Source organism: Dermacentor variabilis, unplaced genomic scaffold (genome assembly GCF_050947875.1).
Source record: "Dermacentor variabilis isolate Ectoservices unplaced genomic scaffold, ASM5094787v1 scaffold_18, whole genome shotgun sequence".
In the NCBI taxonomy this organism is placed as follows: domain Eukaryota; kingdom Metazoa; phylum Arthropoda; class Arachnida; order Ixodida; family Ixodidae; genus Dermacentor; species Dermacentor variabilis.
In genome coordinates this window covers 3,942,069-3,958,760 of record NW_027460346.1, presented here as the reverse complement: position 1 = coordinate 3,958,760, position 16,692 = coordinate 3,942,069, and the positions used below count along the sequence as shown (strand labels likewise).

Genomic DNA, 16,692 nt, shown 5'->3' with positions numbered 1-16,692 from the left:
TCATGTGCAACAGCAACACGATAATTCATTTCGTAGAATGAAGTAATGCAAGGCTAGGACCCATGAGCAATTTTCCCACTATTCTGCACTTTGTCCGGTAATAGCAATAGAAAGGTTGTTCATCCCCCGGCAGCTCGCACTGCTACTCATTCATCTTTACTCTTTCCTTGTTCACATAGTGAAAGACTGGAATCAAGACTGGCAAATAAGTATTCAGAAGCATGCTACCACATATAGATCAGTATGTGTCCCATAGATATGCAAGTAAAATGTGCAAGACCTCCTTTCACACTGTCCTCAGTCCTTCAGGGAGGAACGATATCTTCTGCATATTGAAAGCCACTCCTTTGAAAATTCTCAAAGGCCTCTGTTTGACACTGAAGCATCAGCAGGACCAACTGTTCACTGCCAATTTCCTTGAATTTTTACATAACAGACTAAGGAAGCTTGCCCAGATTCGAACACCCAAGCTGAAGTGTAGGCCAGTTCTCTTTGTATTCAATATAAGAGCCATACAATACTCCATACAATTCAGCATCTTCACTACACAGTGATCACGTGATGGTGACCAAGGTGAGCAAAGGAGGCAGCTAACTGCCCTCTCTTTGGGAACAGGTGACTGATCACTGCTCCAACTATTGGAGGCATTCATATCACTATTCCTGCACTCGCGGTAGAGAGTACATAGTTCTGTTCGAAACATCACCTGCTCTTTCCTTCAAGTTCCAGAAATTCCAGCCACTTTCCATGTGTATCCCTACAGACTTTCAAACACGATGGCCATTGGCCAATTTTCTTAGATGTCATGACAAAGTGGCGCGTTTGACAGATGCGAAAACAGAAGAATCTCATCACTGATAAGGCCGTGGCAGAGGTCCATGGTGATTGTCACTATGCTGATACTATAGCCTAATATACTGGAAAGGGCAATGGAGGGTTGCCACACACAATTTTGAGGTTACAGTGATGCAAAAGCTCGTTGTGATGATAGGTATATCATGATGGGCACCATTTTGCATGGGCACAGCAACAGTGGTTTGAGCACAGTTTCAGCAACAAAAAGGAGCAGAAAGCTACGTAGTAGTCACGCTGAGCTATCAGTAAATTGACTCCTGACGGTATCAATAGTCTTTTAAACTGTGAATAGTATCTCTAGCAGTACTATCACTAGTGTAACAGTTGGTGCAATTGCGACTGGAGTATTGCAATAGTTTATTAAGATTTGGTATTGATGGCACTATCAACAGTGTTGCAATTAGCTCGCGATATTACCGAAAGTTTCGCAATAACTGACAATCAGTAACCCTCATTTCATGCATATTTGCAACAATTTCTAGAAAATAAAATACATTTGTCCTCCCTAACAAAATTTTAAATATGACTACCACATATTCAGATTAACAAAATTAATTTATGTTATCTATGTCTAAATCTAAAAATGCATTTAAAATTTGTTGAGGCTCGTTTATGGCTTTACAACGGCTTTCAAAGCAATAGCTTTAAGGGCCCTGTTACGCAGAAAATCCGGCAGAGCTGTTTTTCCTGCATTGCTCATGCGTTGGACATGAGCGAAAACTCACAAATGAAAGCAAAAGAATTAACAAAATCAATAACAGGGCAAATAATGTACGCCTTAATGATAAATTTCTCGAGGGGGGGCTCCTGTAACCAAAGAAAAGTAATTGAGCTGGAAAGAAAATCGGGGTTTAGGTGGAACTCGAATCCAGCACCTTCGAAATGTGAAACGGCCACAAAGACTTATTGGCTGAAGCATGTTGGAGGGGGTCGTACTGAATGCTTTGAGATCTTTGACTTAGTAAATTGTCTTAAAGAAATGTACTGTTACGTGCAGGGTAATTATAAGTATGGTAATTAAGAATGGGCTGATTAGACTGAAGTGAATGCGAGTGTTGGGGTGGTTCATTGTACTGCAACAAATGAATGTGCGTGTATGTGTGACATAACGATAAGCAGGTTGCGTCCTATGGAGACGTGCTGACACATACATGGTAATTGTGAGCATGCTAATTAGAGATGAGGTAATTAGATTGAAGTAAAGGCGTGTGATGGTTCATTGAACTTAAACAACTGGATGCGTGTGTATGTGTGAGGTCCTGGTGGGAAACGAGCGCACAAGTTTTTTAACTGAAGTTAGTCATCTAACTCATTGTAACTTTGTTACCTTTCAGTCCACCCGTGCTGTTTATAGTTATGTACACCCAGCAGCAGAGAACATCTGTTCTGCTAGAACTGATGTTGCAAGATCACACAAACATACTCCACAGTCACTTCAAAGAGCACTGTTGTGGAGTTCTGTCATGGCCTCCTGAATTTTTAGGAGTCACTGTTCCTTCCCTGTGGTTGCAACTCCAGGCACTGGTGAATTACCATATTTATTCGAATCTAGGCCAATAGTTTCTTTCAAATACTCATATACCAAACTCTACGGTCGGCTTAGATTAGAGAATTAAAAAAAAACACACCAGTTTTTAATTGAAACTGATAAATATGGTGCACAGCTAGCGCCATTTAAACAAGTCAGTATCACAGCCGCTACCAGCCATGCCAGTAGCCAAATTAAGTATGTGAGCGACTATGCCATTAAGACATGTGTCTTATCCACAAAGAGGAAGAAAATAATAGGAAGCTGCATCGCACAATGAGATTGAAGCCAAACCTGTCGGCCCAACACGTGAATGCACGTCAAAGTGCGCATTTGTCTTTAGTGTTCCTGCTCTGCAGGCAGAGCTATGGCAGCTGAACAAGTACGCACCAAATAAAAACTACTGGCATAGCTACTAGATGGTAACTGGAAACTGAGCATCTCAGCAAATGTCGATTCTTACTCCGTGATCTCGATGCAAGAGGTCACGTGTTGGGTCACCACTGAGCAAATGTACGGGCTTCACAGAGTGTTCCCTTGCCATGGCTGGCTGTACAACTTAATGCTCCCTCCTATCTTTTTCCTTCCTCCATGCATATCGACGTGCGGTGTAGTGTTATCGTAATGGCACCCAACAGGCGATGCCACTATAGTGCCAGTTTCAAACGAAAGTTATGCTAGCCACAGAGGCATCATCAAACGTTCAAGCCAGGCAGGACTTTGGCATCAATGAGAAAAGCGTCAGTCGTTGGAGGGGGCAAGAGGAAATTATTTTTACGTGTGCCGCAACGAGGATGGCATTTATCAGACCACAACAGTGATTACGACGTAGAATGAGCTCGGCATGCTCATATTAAATAAATGCAGTTTTCATTTTGCGAACGCAGTTCTCCCTTTTTTTTGTTCAGCCTAGATTAGAGGCAAGTTCTCTTTTTTTTTTTTCCCTGGCTTCGGGGGTCAGCTTTGAATCAGGGCCAGCCTAGATTCGAGTAAATATGGTATGTCACATTACCTTATACTAATTAATAAAGGGGAAATCAGACATCCATCCGTTCGTAGCAATTGCTACAAAGGAAACCCATACGGGTTCCTCGAAAGAAAAGCCTCAGGGTTGAAGAAAATTTCGTCCTGGTCCGGGACTCGAACCCGGGACCACTGCCTTTCCGGGGCAGCCACTCTACCATCTGAGGTAACCAGGCAGCTAGCAGATGGCAGGGTGAAGTCGAATTTGTCGACAACACACGAGGCAAAGGCAAGTGATTGACGTAGTAGTTCTGTGGAAACACGCAAGGTGGAGAGAAGTAATTAATAAAGGGAAAATCAGACATCCACCTGTTCGTAGCAATTGCTACAAAGGGTGCTAGAAAGAAGTGGATTACTTCTCTCCACCTTGCGGGTTTCTGCAGAACTACTACGTCAATCACTTGCCTTTGCCTCGTGTGTTGTCGACAAATTCGACTTTGTCCTGCCATCTGCTAGCCGCCTGGTTAGCTCAGATGGTAGAGCGGCTGCCCCAGAAAGGCGGCGGTCCCGGGTTCGAGTCCCGGACCAGGCCGAATTTTTCTTCAACTCTGAGGCTTTTTTTTCAAGGAACCCGTATGGGTTTCTTTTGTAGCAACTGCTATGAATGGGTGGATGTCTGATTTTCCCTTTATTAATTACTTCTCTCCACCTTGCGGGTTTCCGCAGAACTACTACGTCAATTACCTTATACTATCAGCATGGAAAGTTATACCCTGTAAAAATTTCACTGCCATGGTGTGGAGGGGTATCTGTATGCAGTGCTTGGTGATGCATGCTCTGTGTGAATGCAGATTGTTATTATTGTTGCCGCAGTCTGCATAGTATGTGGCTTAGTATAATCATGAAAATGCTGCCAATATTGTGTTGCAGTGATTATACATGGTACATGATGTGAATTCATGCTATCAATGGTACTATCAATATTTTTCGTCACTGTTATTTCAATAGGGATTCAACAACAGGTAGTATCGATACATGCTATCAGTAGTTCTGCATCACTACCATATGAGCACGGCAGCAGTAGTTTTGACTCCCAATAACTCTGGCCGGCGGAGAAGGGAGGCTTTGTTCCGGCCGCAGAGCCCTCCACGTCTCAGTAAGGTGCCTGGTGATGGTCTCGTGCGGACGATGCCCTCTCGGTGAGCGCATATTCCCCCTCATCTTTTAAGAGGTTCAATACTTACAAGCATTTGTCTCGCAAACCATATTTATTTCAAGGGAATTTTCCACGTCTCAATAATTTCTCTCGTCGTATTCGAGTGCTGATTACTGTGTTATAGTTCGTTAACGAAGCTTTCCCTCAAGTCTAAATATTTTAACGCAGTTTTCCTAGTCTCTAAAGCCGCTCGAGTTCGCTCTTCTCCTCGGGCGGCCATTTTTCCAAGAAAGTATGCCTTCCAACCGACTACTTACAACCGACTTCCAACAACAATCGACTATCGCGGACAACATCAGTCCCTTTTCACGTAAGTATGAGGCTCGGAGTAGGAGCTATGGCGCTTGAAAGTAACCTGGGGCCTGACGAATCAACCGACTGAGCTATCTTTCCGGGCAACATCCAAGGGTCACGAGTTCAAATCACCTGTTATGTTCCTTTCCCCCCCCCCCTTTTTTCTCTTTTTTTTTCTTTCCTTTTAATGTCTTTTCCTTTATTTTATCACTGTACGGGAACCCTCCTAAAGAAAAAATTATATATATCCTCAATTATGTATGGCCACACATGTGCAGGTCATAAATACCTGGTTCTCTAGCCGAGTGCAATCCGTGTGGTATAACCGAGCTCAGATTGGTCCACCTTGACTGATCAAATAGGGCACCACTGTAGGTTAAATGAGGCGTACAACTCCTGCGGGACCCGCCGTGGTTGCTCAGTGGCTATGGTGTTAGACTGCTGAGCACGAGGTCGCGGGATCGGATCCCGGCCACGGCGGCCGCATTTCGATGGGGGCGAAATGCGAAAACACCCGTGTACTTAGAATTAGGTGCACGTTAAAGAACCCCAGGTGGTCGAAATTTCCGGAGTCCTCCACTACGGCGTGCCTCATAATCAGAAAGTGGTTTTGTCACGTAAAACCCCAGAATTTAATTTTTTAATTTAACTCCTGCGGGGACGGTAGAGTATCCGCCTCCCGTGCAAGAGGACCGTGGTTCAAATCCCGGTGCCGCGCAATTCTCCACTGGAAAATGAAAAAAAAAATGTGTGTTGAGAAAATTGCACAAACAGGCCTGGAGTGTGGCCTGATCCCGGTGACCAGAACCGGTAACGCACTCTCTCACCAGAGCAGGATTGGCCACCCTGGTGCAGTACTTGGCCAATCCTGCTCAAACCCCGGCCCTCAGTCCCCAATAGCTGCGAAGCAACAGACCACGGCGGCGGTCAGATCTGCAGAGGGTGCCAAGAATACCTGGCTCCGGACAGGCCACCATTGGAATCTGAACCTGGCAACGTTTAACGTTACAACGTTATCTAGTGAGGCGAGTCTAGCAGTGTTACTGGAGGAATTAGAGGGTAGTAAATGGGATATAATAGGGCTCAGTGAGGTTAGGAGGACAAAAGAAGCATATAAAGTGCTAAAAAGCGGGCACGTACTGTGCTACCAGGGCTTAGCGGAGAGACGAGAACTAGGAGTTGGATTCCTGATTAATAAGGAAATAGCTGGTAACAAACAGGAATTCTATAGCATTAACGAGAGGGTGGCAGGTCTTGTTGTGAAACTTAATAAGAGGTACAAATTGAAGGTGGTACAAGTCTATGCCCCTACATGCAGTCATGATGACCAGGAAGTCGAAAGCTTTTATGAAGACGTGGAATCGGCGATGGGTAAAGTTAAAACAAAATACACTAGACTGATGGGCGACTTCAATGCCAGGGTAGGCAAGAAGCAGGCTGGAGACAAGTCAGTGGGGGAATATGGCATAGGCTCTAGGAATAGCAGAGGAGAATTATTAGTAGAGTTTGCAGAACAGAATAATATGCGGATAATGAACACCTTTTTCGGCAAGCGGGTTAGCCGAAAGTGGACGTGGAGGAGCCCAAATGGTGAGACTAGAAATGAAATCGACTTCATACTCTGCGCGAACCCTGGCATCATACAAGATGTAGACGTGCTCGGCAAGGTACGCTGCAGTGACCATAGGATGGTAAGAACTCGAATTAGCCTAGACTTGAGGAGGGAGCGGAAGAAACTGGTACACGAGAATAGCCTAGAGGAATTCGAAATCCCACAGGTAATGCCAGAAGAAGTAAAGAAAGCCTTAGGAGCTATGCAAAGGGGGAAGGCAGCTGGGGAGTATCAGGTAACAGCAGATTTGTTGAAGGATGGTGGTCAGATTGTTCTAGAGAAACTGGCCACCCTGTATACGCAATGCCTCATAACCTCGAGCGTACCGGAATCTTGGAAGAACGCTAACATAATCCTAATCCATAAGAAAGGGGAGGCCAAAGGCTTGAAAAATTACAGACCGATCAGCTTACTGTCCGTTGCCTACAAAGTATTTACTAAGGTAATTGCAAATAGAATCAGGAACACCTTAGACTTCTGTCAACCAAAGGACCAGGCAGGATTCCGTAAAGGCTACTCAACAATAGACCATATTCACACTATCAATCAAGTGATAGAGAAATGTGCAGAATATAACCAACGCTTATATATAGCTTTCATTGATTACGAGAAAGCGTTTGATTCAGTCGAAACCTCAGCAGTCATGGAGGCATTACGGAATCAGGGTGTAGGTGAGCCATATGTAAAAATACTGGAAGATATCTATAGCGGCTCCACAGCCACCGTAGTCCTCCACAAAGAAAGCAACAAAATCCCAATAAAGAAAGGTGTCAGACAGGGAGATACGATCTCTCCAATGCTATTCACAGCATGTTTACAGGAGGTGTTCACAGACCTGGAGTGGGAAGAATTGGGGATAAAAGTTGATGGAGAATACCTTAGCAACTTGCGATTCGCTGATGATATTGCCTTGCTTAGTAACTCAGGGGACCAATTTCAATGCATGCTCACTGACCTGGAGAGGCAAAGCAGAAGGGTGGGTCTGAAAATTAATCTGCAGAAAACTAAAGTAATGTTTAACAGTCTCGGAAGAGAACAGCAGTTTACGATAGGTAGCGAGGCACTGGAAGTGGTAAGGGAATACATCTACTTAGGGCAGGTAGTGACCACGGATCCGGATCATGAGACTGAAATAACCAGAAGAATAAGAATGGGCTGGGGTGCGTTTGGCAGGCATTCTCAAATCATGAACAGCAGGTTGCCATTATCCCTCAAAAGGAAATGTATAACAGCTGTGTGTTACCAGTACTCACATATGGCGCAGAAACCTGGAGGCTTACGAAAAGGGTTCTGCTGAAATTGAGGACGACGCAACGAGCTATGGAAAGAAGAATGATGGGTGTAATGTTAAGGGATAAGAAAAGAGCAGATTGGGTGAGGCAACAAACGCGGGTAAATGACATCTTAGTTGAAATCAAGAAAAAGAAATGGGCATGGGCCGGACACGTAATGAGGAGGGAAGATAACCGATGGTCATTAAGGGTTACGGACTGGATTCCAAGGGAAGGGAAGCGTAGCAAGGGGTGGCAGAAAGTTCGGTGGGCGGATGACATTAAGACGTTTGCAGGGACAACATGGCCACAATTAGTACATGACCGGGGTAGTTGGAGAAGTATGGGAGAGGCCTTTGCCCTGCAGTGGGCGTAACTAGGCTGATGATGATGATGATGATGAACTCTGCTCATACAAAACGCACTTAAAAACATTTTCTTGGAAAGGAAATTTGAGGAGAAGCTATTTAATATGAGACATATCCCGCAGCTTTCATAAAACTGTTGCAGGGTTCCTTTATCATTCTTGACAACAGGTTCCGCAGTTCTTGTAGCCATGGTTGTGCTCAATGCCACTTAACGTCCATTTGCCACAGAGCATGAAACAGCCAACGTTACCTTCTTTTTCTATTCTGAGGATGTCCTCTCCCCTTTGCCTTTCATACCATCACAAAACTATAGATATTTCCTCGTGCTTTACTTTTCATCAGCATTAGCCCACCTTCCTCTAACCACATTCTCAAAGATGATGTAGCCGAGATATGCTGTCCTGTCCCTGATAGGCTTGTGTATAGCCAGTACAAAAGAGCGCTCTTGCCTAGTAGTACCTTAGCACCTTCTTTCAAGGAGAGAAGTGTCAAGATTGTGAGGTGTTATAACACAAAAAACACCATCCTTAGCTTGCAGTATAGTTGTTAGGGCTAGTGCTGGAATTGACAGTATTAAAAAGTTCAATTCTTATCTCGACCAATGCTTCCAAACTTTCTTTGCTTTGGCTCAATACCTCAGGGCTAAAAACAGATCTTGTCTGGCAAGACTCTACTACAGTTTGGCAGAAATGTGGTTGGCAATGCCTACGACTATTCCATACTCAAAGCAAACACGTGCTATGCACACACCTTCATGCAGTGGCCTAGGTGGTGACGGAGCTCGTCCACGCTGCACGTTTTCGTCTGTGTAGAGGCCAACATACTGCATCGGCGGCAGCGGCAGTGAGCTGACTTGCGTTGCCTCCCCCATGGCTGCTTCAAGGGCAGAAACTGTAGGCTCCCTTTAGCTGCAAAGCAATCATGGGACCTACATCAGTGGCATTTACACCCATTTGTAGGGATGCACTAATATTCGAAACCTTCAAATAACGAATTCAATATTGTCCCATTCCATTTGGTTTTCAAATCAAATAGTCACTATTCATAAGCACGAATATTCTGCTGATATTTCTTGAATAATTCACAGAATAAATTGTGTGCAGTCAAACATTAAATTACATTAAATGGTGGAGAACACAACATCACTCGAGGAGCTAGACTTTAACAGCTGAACCACAATAATTCACACCCCCCAAAGAGCCCTACGTATGCGAACGAACAGCTTCTTTTTAAGAATATTCCATTTGTTATTTTAATAAACAATACTTCATAAGGTACATGTAACAACAGAAATGTGCTAATGTTATGAATACTAGGATGTGAAGACTGTCTCATATTAACGGTTTTGACAACAATTATTCAAAAAGCATTAGATATTCAATTATCTTCTGGCACTATTCAATTCACACTCAATCAAATTTCAAAAAATACTACTCTCACGCCCCAACCGATTCTAGCTGGTGATTAAATGAAACAAAACTAGAATACGGGCACATGCCACCAGACTCTCAGCATGATCACCTTAGTACAGTGCCAATTTACCCGACTCCTTTCTGTTATACAATGTTCTTGAGTGCCTGTACTACTTCAAAAGCAAAACTTGCAAAGACTTTGTATTGTGGGAACTGTTGTCACTTCCACGAGCTATCTTGAAGGGGCAGCGCAATAAGACGAAGACAGAAGGCAGCAACACACAGGACAGCGCTGACCTGCCTTGTGTCTTCGTCTTATTGCGCTGCCCCTTAAAGATGTTCAACCAGTACCAACTCGCCCAAATGTAGATGCTTCCACGAGCTAGCCCTTGTTACGAAAGTGACAGCAACATCACAAGAAGCAAGAGGAAAGAGACCAGTGCAGGTGTTCCGTGAAACAGCTCGCTGTGGTTCAGACAAGAAACTTCCGTACAGTCCGATGGGTTGGCACTATGGGCTTCTCACAATAGAAGGTTGGACAGACATTGAGACGAGGGAAAAATGCACTATAGTGAAAACAGGATGCTTTCCTGCATGTGAAAATGACCTCATCATCATCATCATCATCATCCTATTTTATGTCCACTGAAAGGATGAAGGCCTCTCCCTGCGATCTCCAATTACCCGTGACCTGCACCAAAGATTCCAACTAGCGCCCGCGAATTTCCTAATTTTATCGCCCCACCTGCCGTCCTCGACTGCGCTTCCCTTCTCTTGGTACCCATTCTGTAACCCTAATGGTCCAACGGTCATGTAATCTGCACATTACATGACCTGCCGAGCTTCATTTTTTTCCTCTTAATGTCAATTAGAATATCGGCTATACCTGTTTGCTCTCTGATCCAAACCACTCTCTTTCTGTCTCGTAATGTTATTCTTAGCATTCTTCCCATCCCATCACCCTCTGCGCGGTCCTTAACTTGTTCTCAAGCTTCTTTGTCAGTCTCCAAGTCTCTGCCCCATATGTCAGCACCGGTAAAATGCACTGATTGTACACAAAATGACATATTTGTTAAAAGAATGCTGCAATGTAAAGTTGATACAACAGAAGCATGTTACTATTGCTGTTATTTCAAATGCTATGGTGTCTGTGCAGCTACATTACACACTGCTCACTGTTTCATTCAACCTTTTAATGCCCCACAACACTAGAAAAATGCAAAATTTATTATTCCTTTGTTGGAAAATTGGCAGCAAACAACACACACCATGGCTAAAGCTTTGCCAGACAAGACACACTAGCTCTCAACTGTTTCTTTGATGTTATTTCACACATAACACCACTCAAATGAGCAGACACTGGGCAAACTGTTTGGCAAACCAGAATCACAATGTTAGTGTAACTACATTTAATATCACCCACTATTCACTAACAAAAGTTTGTACTTTCCAATTGTCATGCAAAAGCAAACTGGGAAAACACTGCTTATAAACCATTCTTTTATATACTTCCAAACTGCCAACATTTATGATCTTATCACAAAATGCCAAATGTTAAGATTTTGGTTACATTTGTCAGAACATCTGTAAGTTCATTATTGTTTATTTGCACCCTGTTTACAGCAAAAACAATCTAAAGAGATCACAAATAAAATACAGTTGCCAAATGGTTTTTTAGAGCCCAATTTTCTGGATCCACTCGAGTATTCAAATGCACCCGCAACACCCACTCCACAGAAACAGTGCATAAATGGCAATTAAAATGCTGAATGACATTAGATTAACATTTAATAAATTTCATGAATACTTCAAATTGTCTGCTTGCAGATCCATACATACTACAGCTGTGGCTATTGACCAGAATTTCAATCATTTCTAGGGAACAGCCATTTCTTGCTGGGGACTATGGGAAGCATGATAACACTCAGCCTCTTCTTGTTGTGAAACTGCAGCGCACACAACAAATGAGATACAAAGCAAGGGTAACACACGGGCACTGCTTTGTGTCTTGTTGGTTGTGCGTGGTGCAGTTTCATAATGAATAGCCACGAACTTGCCCATCTTTCAGTACATTTACTGCTCTTCCTGCATGTTTGCCACCAATACTCGCTTGGCATGGCTTTGTTGTCACATGCCCTTCGATCAAACCTGCAGCCCAGCATGGGCTGTGCAGACAGCTGATGATATGGGTAGAGGTTAACTGTGCGTACTCTAAACGGGTGTGTGACAGTAACAGAATTCTGGTCTATTGAGCAGCGTGCCTGCTCACAGCATCTTTAAAGGATAAAGTCTGTAAACTTTATAAATAAAGTCAACATCTAGGGTAACAAGTTTTTTATAAGTAGTTTTCACTATACTTAAGTAGTTTTTGGCTTCAACTGCAGTACTTTTCAAATTTTAAGGTTGGCAAGTTTGTACTCTTGACGGCACTCTCAGCCACAGCAGTACAAATTAGCACTCAGTTCATGTTAGTGAACGCAGGCCTCTACAACCTACATTATTTCGATTACTTGCAGAGATTTGTTACAGCACAAGGCAAGATGAAGTCATACAAGCTATGCTGTCAATGCACCAAAACGTTAGACTACAGAAATGTAATGTCACTGCACACCTACAATGATAATGATATCGAGTGGGCCAATAATGAGTATTTCACGTTATGTCGGTAAGCTGCCAGTCATATATATCAACAGAAAGCACCAATATATGGGTCACGGAGCTACTCAAATGCTGCTGCAGCCTATTAAGGCTCTCAAGTAGGCGAGACTGAATACCGATATATATGCATATTTACTTTATTCGGGACACCAAATGCATGCAACACAAAATGGTTACAGGTACCATTGACACGGCAGGCGCGCGGTCTTTTTCTTTGTTTCCAATTCTCGAATTGTAATATATGCGATTAAATGTCACATTTATCTGCCTCCTCTAAACAACAGTCACGTCACAATATGGGTGCAACGATCACGTCACTCTTAACACATATTGGCAGCTTAGTGAAAACACACCATTTTGTTAAATGCCAAAGGGTAGCAAAACAGTTAACAGCGCACGGCGACTGAGCCTTTAAATATGCGCACAAAACAAGCACATTCACACCAATGGTTATATGCCAATTAGACGGATCTCTACTGACATAACACGTCACAAATGGTGCTCTATCAGACATTGCAACGGTTGAATAGTTGCGACGAGCCTGTGTGTGGGTGCTCTAACGGCAGTTAGCACAGGGCGCGTCGCAAAACGCAGTTTGTAGACGGGTACATTTCTTTTCCAAGAGCTCTCGCATATGGCCAAGACAATACTTTGCAAAGCGCAACGAGTGTTTTACTTTGCACCAACGATACAGTCAAACCAAAACAAGAAAGAAACGCTCCTTTTGGGTCTGTTCTGCCTTCATTCTCTTCAACAATTCGCTACCGAAGTGCCGAAATATATGTAATTGGAAAGAAGCATTTTGTAGCTTCGCACGAAGTGACTACTCAAGATCAATGCAACCCTATGTAAGAAGCTTACCGCTGTCAATAGCTAGTGCTGCGAAAACATGTCTCAAACATAACTTCGATGTGAAGGTTCTTAAATAAGCACCTTACTTTGCACGTTCTCCAATGACACATCACAGAAAGAAAATCGACAAGAACGAACACACGGCCAACTCGGCGTCGTAAACTGGCAAGAGGAAATACGTCACGGTGCTTCTACTTCCCACTGCTTCCCACTTCCGATACCAGCGAGACGCCAGAGCAGTGCCATGCAGAGCTCCTTAGTTACAGTTCACTCTGCCTTAGCCATCTACAGGGTCCTGAATATTTCGCTGCGCATGTTTGAAAAAAGATATTGCGCTCACCGCTGCGCTGTTCTTGCTCAAATTTTGCAGAAAAATCGCATTTTGGAGTCTACATCTATCAGTATAACACTTAGAACAGTTAATTGCCTGGTTTTAAGAAAAAAAAATGCGAACTACTGCAGCGACGGCAGTAGGAAAAATTTGTTTCGCCGCCTGCTGGCAGTTGCAAAAAGCAGCCAGTCGGGGAGGTTTGTCGCGTGTAATCTACTCCTAGAGCATGCGGCAAATCTACCAGCTACTTTCTGCAGCTGCCGGTAGGAAGCGAAACAAGTTCATGCTAAGGCCGTCACTGCCGCTCGCATTCCCCATAATTGACTGAAAATTGGCACTTTTTTCTTAAAAACACGGCAATTACCTGTATTAAGGCGATCTTTCAGCAACATTTGAGCAAGAACAGTGCTGCAGTGAGCACAAAAACTTTTTTTCTTTCGAACAGGCGCAGTGAGATATGCAGGACCCTGCACATATATACTGGCCAGAATTGGAACCCTGGAGCATTGGAACATTGGAACCACTCATAATATTCTTACACCGTGATTGGAACACACATTGTTACTAGAGTGTACCAGAATGGGTGAGTAGGTCCAACGGAGGCCACGGCAAGCGGTGAGAGTGAAGCAAAAACCATTGTAATTTGCGGCGGCGCTACCATCGCCTTCTTCTGAAGTTCCGGTAGTTCCGGCCAATCCAGTACCTCGGCGGCCCGGCGGAACCACGCGTAGCGGCGGTGGTAACGGCGGCGCCGAGCTGTCGTCTGCTCGACGCGCCGTCGTCTGCTCAACACACCGTCGTGCTTGTGTGTGTGTGTGTGTTTTTTTTTCGTCACTTTTTGTACCTAGTAATTGCGAAAAAAAAGAATAGAATAAAATTACTGCGTTGCCATGAATTGAGGTTCCTCGCTTCCATCAAACGATGCCGTCTGCACGATGTATACGCGCGCAGACGGCCCTCGCATATGTCGATAGTATCTTCACCGCACCGATCGGCCCTTTAGAAACCACCGGCTTCGATTTGTGAGCTGCGCTTTGATGCAAAGTACATAATGAGGCATTATGCGCATATCATTGAAGGTCAGGAAGTATCTACACAACGTGGAAAGACTGCGCTTCGCTCTCATGCGGTGCCCACAATCTTTCGCCGTATCTTCCGGAGTATCTCTACGAGCAGCCCACACGCGAGCAGCCCACGTAAAAGAGAACGGGCTCACATGCAACAGATGAAGGCCGGCCATCAAAGAGAATGCCCCCGCTCTCAGTTGAACCATCATTTACATTGGAGGCATGTGACAATGGAAACCTGCGCGAGCTCAAAGACATAGACAGCCGATAGCATGCTTCCTGATTCATGCAAGACCCGCCGTGGTTGCTCAGTGGCTATGGTGTTGGGCTGTTGAGCACGAGGTCGCGGGATCGAATCCCGGCCACGGCGGCCGCATTTCGATGGGGGCGAAATGCGAAAACACCCGTGTGCTTAGATTTAGGTGCACGTTAAAGAACCCCAGGTGGTCAAAATTTCCGGAGTCCTCCACTACGGCGTGCCTCATTATCAGAAAGTGGTTTTGGCACGTAAAACCCCAAATATTATTATTATTAATTCATGCAAATGTAAACAATGTGTTTTGCTTTATTCACCAGGGGACCTGGAAAACCGACTACGTCTCAGGCGTATGACACATAAAAATAGGGTAAAAACGGCTACCCCGTAAACATTTTCTGAACACACAATTAACCTACAAAAAACAAAAGAAAAGTGCTGCACTAACGAGTAATGTGGCCTACATTTTTCCTAAATGTCAAATTGCTGCCGTTATTAGGTCATTGGGCAAATTTTGTTAGCATTCAATATATCGCCTTGAAAAGGCAGAAAACGACGGTTTACCAATTTTTATGTAACACCTAATTGAGTCCCACAGTTCATTTATTCCTGTATCTCGTCCGGACCATTCCTGTACATGAACCCCATTCCTTCGCCATATGAGCTCTGCACTTCGTTCGCTCACGATATAAGGTTTAAAATGGAAAGCAACAAACGCATTGCGTTCATGCTCGAACGCAACTGGCCCACTGCGTTCGAGCGCAGCCGTGCTTCTGTTCGGCACGCTCCTCCGGCGGGCGCGGCCGTGGCGTTCAGAAGACGGCGGCGGTGGCGGCATCTGGATTATCAATAAAAAATGCCTCAGCGCGGAACCCTCGTTGGACATAAGGTCCCTCTAGTTGGACCCACTCTCCCAATCTACTACACTCTAGTGTTACTCCGCTAAGCAATCATAGAAGCAAACGAAGTCGTCGTCATGTGACTTTTTCAAAATGCTGTCGTACTTGATACATCCGGAGCGTCTGTTGTTCTTGAAGAGTTTTTTCATCGGCGGAAGCGATGAGGTGGGCAACAGATATAGATAAAGTGTATGGAGTCTGAGCATTTCACTCTTCAAAAGTCAACATGCGCGCCTTAGGGATTAGTAAGAGGCGGTTGGAGGATTGGGGGACGAAAAGTAGGGAAACGACGAAAAACGGAGACGCACAAAAGCAAAGTTCGCAATAGGGGGTCAGAAAATTCGGTTGTGGGCGTTCATAGGGTATTTTTTTTTCTTTTTTTCTTGTTTAACCTAGGTAGGACATTACGCAGTATAATAGCAAGAGCTTGGTGGCGCAACCCACCGCCCCGTTCAAAGGGGACGCTCATAACATCCATCCATCCTCCATCCATGCTATGCGCAAACGCAAAGCCCTAATCTAAATCTCTTCACTCCTGCATGCCCCAACGCTAACACCCTCAAAGCTCTTTGGGGCCCTAAACTATTGGGGCCCCTATTCTAAACCTCTCTATTGTTTAATGGTATGCGGCCGCTAAAGCAGCATCCCCCTCATAGCCGCGCTGCGCGCCGGCTCGCTCCTCTACCCTCGGCAGCAGCCTTCCGTGTCAGACTTTGTGGCAAAGCATGCGAAAAATTAACATGTACTGCAAAAGTCAAAGGGGAAATTATGTACAGGTTTACATTAGTACAGCTTCCGTTGTTGGACGGGGCGTCCTCGCCGACAGGAAAGCGGCGGCAGAGCGATCCGAAGTGGCATGCATGCACTGCAAAGATCATTTTACAATCCGCAAACCGTGTGTATATATATATATATATATATATATATATATATATACATACAGAGAGAGAGAGAGAGGTATGGCTTGCCCCCCCTCGAAAAGTAGTTGGTACGCCACTTTGAAGTTGTCTCTTTTATTGCAAGCACTGACGGCAATTTCGGGGCCTCCCTCAGTTCGGCAAGCCAGTAGTTCTGTTCTCCGGAGCTGTACGTATACAGTCTGCGCTTTTA

General features: G+C 44.5%; 1 protein-coding gene across 7 annotated transcripts in view; it reads right to left on the bottom strand.

Moving 5' to 3' along the window:
• Nucleotides 1-13,392, bottom strand: part of LOC142568313 (mediator of RNA polymerase II transcription subunit 7-like) — a 28,461-nt gene extending 15,069 nt beyond the window's left edge. For 2 of the 7 annotated variants that reach the window (XM_075678313.1, XM_075678314.1), the window contains exons 1-2: nt 13,039-13,209; nt 8,858-9,015 (exon numbers count right to left, since the gene is read on the bottom strand). In XM_075678313.1, coding sequence (XP_075534428.1) covers nt 8,858-8,978 — 121 coding nt within the window. In that variant the 5' untranslated portion in view covers nt 8,979-9,015; nt 13,039-13,209. Of the gene's footprint in view, nt 1-8,857; nt 9,016-13,038; nt 13,224-13,369 lie in introns of those variants that run through there. The other 5 variants (XM_075678312.1, XM_075678311.1, XM_075678310.1 and 2 more) reach the window with 5 other exon arrangements.
• Nucleotides 13,393-16,692: the final 3,300 nt, after the last annotated feature.